General features: G+C 47.5%; 1 protein-coding gene across 2 annotated transcripts in view; it reads left to right on the top strand.

The window, feature by feature from the left end:
* Positions 1–351: 351 nt before the first annotated feature.
* LOC102032445 (transcription factor E2F4) overlaps positions 352–4,981 on the top strand; it is a 10,294-nt gene continuing 5,664 nt past the window's right edge. For both annotated transcript variants that reach the window (XM_031058440.1, XM_031058439.1), the window contains exons 1-5: positions 352–456; positions 934–1,095; positions 1,588–1,631; positions 4,232–4,293; positions 4,425–4,710. In XM_031058440.1, coding sequence (XP_030914300.1) covers positions 1,043–1,095; positions 1,588–1,631; positions 4,232–4,293; positions 4,425–4,710 — 445 coding nt within the window. In that variant the 5' untranslated portion in view covers positions 352–456; positions 934–1,042. The remainder of the gene's footprint in view (positions 457–933; positions 1,096–1,587; positions 1,632–4,231; positions 4,294–4,424; positions 4,711–4,981) is intronic.

Below are 4,981 nucleotides of genomic sequence, written 5' to 3'. Positions count from 1 at the left end.
CAATCTCCATCTCTACCCCAAGGGAGCACTGAATTTTTAGGCTGCTGAAGTACTGTTTTCTAGCACTTCTTTGCTACTGGAGAATGGTGATTTTTGGATTCACTGAGAGCAGGAGTGCTGGAATTTGGTTTGTGTTTAGTGGGGAGGCTGTGGAGTAAGAAAAAAAGAATGAGTGACTTCTTCTCATGGTCATATGAGATCAAGAACATGGCTGTGTAACTTGAAACGCTGGAACAGGAGAGGTATGAAATGGGGAGCAAAGTACTTGGCCAGGAGTTAATCTGCCAGGCAAGAAGGAACTAAGCATGACTGAGAGTTTGGAATTAAGTGTCTTAACCTTTTTCAGGCTGCAGATACCTTGGCTGTGCGACAGAAGCGACGGATCTACGATATCACAAATGTCCTGGAAGGCATCGGGTTGATCGAGAAGAAGTCCAAGAACAGTATCCAGTGGAAGTGAGTGGCAGAGATGGTGTAAATCATTCACAGGTCCCTTCTAGTGCAGGTTTAAGTGACAGTGGGATTAAAATGCCCTGTGCAGAGGGAGGTTCCTCAGTGGTCCATGCTCTTGCCTCCTCCAGCTGGGCTGTGCTGATGGCAGAGTGAGGAAAGCTGAAGAACACATGGTGTCTCTCTTACAGCAAAGGTGTTATTTTGGTACAAACTAAATATTTGCACTGCCTTGATCTAGAAAAGATGCCTGTCATGGCACTGGAGGTGGGGAAGAGTCCTGCTGGACTGTGGGAAATAGAAAGATGTACCAAACATTGCTGTGCTTGGAGGTGGGGATTTAGAGTGGGTACAAACATGGCTTTCCAGGCAATCTGGCATTGATGTTTGACACAGGTGGGAATAAGAGGCTGGCAGAGAGGTTGGAGTTGGTCTGGGGGCCTCCAGAGGCTGATATATCTCACCCATTTTTGCTTTACCCAGGGGGGTGGGTCCTGGCTGCAACACACGTGAAATAGCTCACAAACTGATCGAGCTGAAGGCAGACATTGAGGACTTGGAGCAGCGGGAACAGGAGCTGGAGCAACAGAAGATGTGGGGTCAGCAGAGCATCAAAAATGTTACAGAAGACATGCAGAACAGTCGATATCCTTTGTGTGAACTGATGGCTCTGTCTCCATGTTCACTTGCTGGGCTGGGAAGCAGAGACCTGAGGGCTTGGTGGGTGCTGACCTGTTGCTGCTGGAGAAGCTGCACTAAAAGGGTCAAAAGGCAGCACCTTGGTTTGAAATTAGGGTAACTGTCCAGCCTGGAGACCTGATTTTCTCTGCATCTAGCTTCTCCTCTGGTTTTTGGAAGTAAAAAGCATAGTAATGTTTACCACAGTGAGGAAAGTGCTTCTTTCTGAGTCACAGGTGCCACTTTCTTGAGTGCAGAGCAGCTCTTGTGGCTTAACTATCTCAGGATGTCAGCTCTGGTGGGCATGGAGCTTGCAGACCTCACCTGCAGACCACTTCAGAGTGTGGCATGGAGAGCCTTCTGGGAATGGTGTTCCTTGTGCTCAGGAAGGAAACACCAGGTGCTTTGAGCTCTCTGTCTGTGCAGGAAGCTGCAGCCTTTCTCCTTAACGTTGGGAACATTAGCATATGTGACACATGAAGATATCTGCAAGTGCTTCACAGGTGAGGAAATGCTCATTTTCAATGAGGTGCTCCATTGCAAAGATGGGATGCTGCAGGCCTGTCAGTCTGTCCCAGCTGCTCTCCTTTCTCCAAGAAAGAGTGGGCAGCAGACTGTGGGCTGGCCAACAGCATCAAATGGAATGTAATGTCAGCTCTCATGCTGTCCTGGGTTTGTGTACCACTCAGTTGTAGCTTTCTTGTCTCCATTAGAGGGGACAGGCCATATCTTTTACTTGTGCTTAAAGGAATAGAGATGCTGCTCCTAAGGAAGTCTTCTTGCTGGGTTTCACAGTTGGGTGTATGTGTGTTATGTTAGAAGCCCTTAATTTTAAGGGCTTGGGTGGGCAGTGTTCTAATGACAGGAAACAAATTTTATTTCACAGTAGTAACCGTGGTGTAAGCAGGGAAATAGTATTAAAGGTGGTCCCTCAGCTACATCATTTCCCCTGCCAACAAGAATGCAGGAAGGAGACAGCAGAGGACAGAAGGAAATGCACCATTTGCTCTGCCCTCACTCCCTTCATTCCTTAAGTTGGTGGGGCTGTATCAGAAGTTCCTATGTTCTGTCTCTGGGCAAAAGTGAAGAAAACCCACAGCAGTCTTTGTTTCTTCTGCTGCCAATTCTAATGATAGATGTAAGACCAGATTAATGCCTGGTGGCCAGCAGGCAGTGGGACAGCCTCAGTACATAAAGTGCTTTTCCCAGCTGTAGTGGTGTGGAGTCACAGCTCCTTTCTGCTTCAGTGGGTGCCTGACCTCTCCTGACCTGGCAACCTGCTTCTGCTTGGCTGCTGCAGAGATTGAAGCTGTTTATCCTGGCTGCCTCCAGCCATGCATAATCTCACCTGTGTCTGCCTCTCCTCATCTCCTCCAAGCACTTTTCTCACCCTGCACTTCATCAGCTCCTCTGTTTGCTGTTGCTGCCTTTGTGCTTTCCTTGTTCACCAGGTTCCTGCCGGTGTAACGGCTGCATCACCACCCCTTGGCTTTCCTCTTTCTTCTGGTTGAAGCTGCACTTTTGGGGGCAGGGATTGTGTTTTCAGTTTGACAGTGCTGGGGGCCAGATCACTTGTAACAGTCTGGAAGAGTTTACTGGAGACCAGCAGACAGCTCCTTGCTTGGCTGGTTGAGTGTTTTGCATTTCATTGCACCTGGTTTTTGTGAACCACTTTGTGTTTGAGGTCAGACCTCACCAAAACATGCAGAGATTAGATCTTACTGAGGGTAGGTGTCAGTTCCCTCTAGAATGGAGGTTTTCATCCATGGTTTTCCATTGCCTGTCCAGTTTTCCTGTATGAATATGCCTTAAATGATTCTTTTTCCTCTCCTGGACACCTGAGCCTTACAGATGTTCTTTGGTTAAACCTCTTGTGTTCCTCAAACTGTGGTGCAGACTGAATTTCAGCTCTTGGTTTTTCTAATTGACTGCTACTGAACTTGCTTGCTCCAAGATTTCCACTCTTGGACTCTTTTCAAATAGAGATTCATTTAAAAAACAAAGAGAAGTAAGAATATGTCAGCTTCTAGTGACTGGGAAGCCTAATTTCTGCATCTGTTGCTGTGATGCATTTTGCACTTGCAGATTCAAAAAGGAAGTGGAAACCTACTGGGTGCTCTTTTGTACAAGTATTTGGGACATATTTATCAAAGGAGATACAAACCCAGCACCTGTCACTGAAACAGGTTTTACAGCTTGAGCTGGTGTCTTTGAGCTTTATTATGCATTTTAAATGTCTTCTACATTTTTCTTAAGTGTAGATTTGTTAAACAAGTCCCATCCAATTGTCAAATCTCATGTTGTTTTTAATCCCTTTACCTTTTGCTTATCTGACTTTTGATTGCCAGCCTGAAATTAAGGGATGTGCTTTTCTGCTGTCCACTCTTTCTCATCACTCTGGGGATCTTCTGTGTTAATTGCCACGTGAAGCTTAATCAGAATATTGGGGAATTGTGAATATTAACCACACTAAAGCTTAAACATTCAAAGTGAAAGCTGCAAGCTGCTTGATCTAAATATGTCAGATGTTCACAGCTCTGGTATTTCTTTGTTCATGTTTCTCTAAACCCAGATACAGGCTGGGAGCTGCTTGCCTGTGACTGTTGAGTTATTAGGGTGCAGGTCTTAAGGAGCTGCAGAACTTGCAAAGGAAGGATGCTGTAAGCCTGGCTTCCAGCCCCACATGTGCTGGGCTCTGTGGAGGGTCCAGTACAACTAAGGCAGCTCTGGCCAGTAGTAGAGACTGGGGAGTGTTGGTTTCAGGTGTTGGGACACCAACCTGAGGTTGGCAGCCTGGCTCTGAGCCTGGTTCCACCCCATCTCTCTGCTGGCAGTGCAGCTCTCTTGTTTCTAATTCACATCTAAAAGCTTGTGACAGCAGAATGAAGGATACTTCCCTTAGGATTCAGATGTTCTTAAGAGTGAATTTAAGCTAGTTCTTCCAAGGCATTAGGAACTGTATGATGTGCTTGGGGTGTAGATGTCTTCCTTCCATGGAGGATTGACATGAGAGGGGGGGCATTGAGGAGGGGTTCTTTATCTGTGCTTAATTAACATTACAACAGCTCATGCCCAGGAGCCCTGACTGCTTCTGTTTTCACAGGAGACACCCTCCTTGTGATTCGAGCCCCATCAGGCACACGTTTGGAGGTTCCTGTCCCTGAGGTGAGTGATAAATTCATGGGCAGAGTGCAGGGGCTCCGTGTGTGTACATGTATGTTTTCCCTGTGGAAAATTGATGTGCTATTTGAAAACGGTTTTTAAGGTAAATCTGTTTTGCTTTTGATTTTTTTCAGGGCCTAAATGGACAGAAGAAATACCAGATCCACCTGAAGAGCACAAGTGGTCCCATTGATGTTCTCCTAGTAAACAAAGATACTTGGAGCTCTCCTCCTGTTGTACTCCCTGTCCCTCCCCCTGAAGACCTCATTCAGTGCCAGGCAGCTGCACCCTCGAAACCACAAATCCCACCGCTCGCCCACTTCCAGGAGGCCTCCGTTCCCAGCAGCACCCAGCCCTCCACACCAACACCCACCAGCACTCAGGACCATGGGCCTCCCACACAGAAAAGTGCAGGCACAGGTGAGAGGGAGCTACAGGAAGCAGAAATGGGATGGTGGCTGGTAGAGCAGGGTACATTCCTTGGCCCCATTGGGGCTGGCACTGCTGGATGCGCAGCGTTGAGAGCTCCTGGCAAAGGCATTGCTGCATTTGCTGCTGCCCTTCCTTTGGCCTTGATTAGTGGGACTGGCTGTGCTCAGGGAGATCAGACACTTGGCTTCAGTAGGTAGTGCCAACCTGGAGGAGCACCTGTAGGTGTAGGAGCACCTGTAGTGCCAACCTGTAGGAGCAC

The sequence above is a fragment of the Geospiza fortis genome, unplaced genomic scaffold, assembly GCF_000277835.1.
Source record: "Geospiza fortis unplaced genomic scaffold, GeoFor_1.0 scaffold97, whole genome shotgun sequence".
NCBI lineage: Eukaryota > Metazoa > Chordata > Aves > Passeriformes > Thraupidae > Geospiza > Geospiza fortis.
Note: the sequence above shows the minus strand (reverse complement) of the source record. Positions and strands in the feature narration are given on the sequence as shown.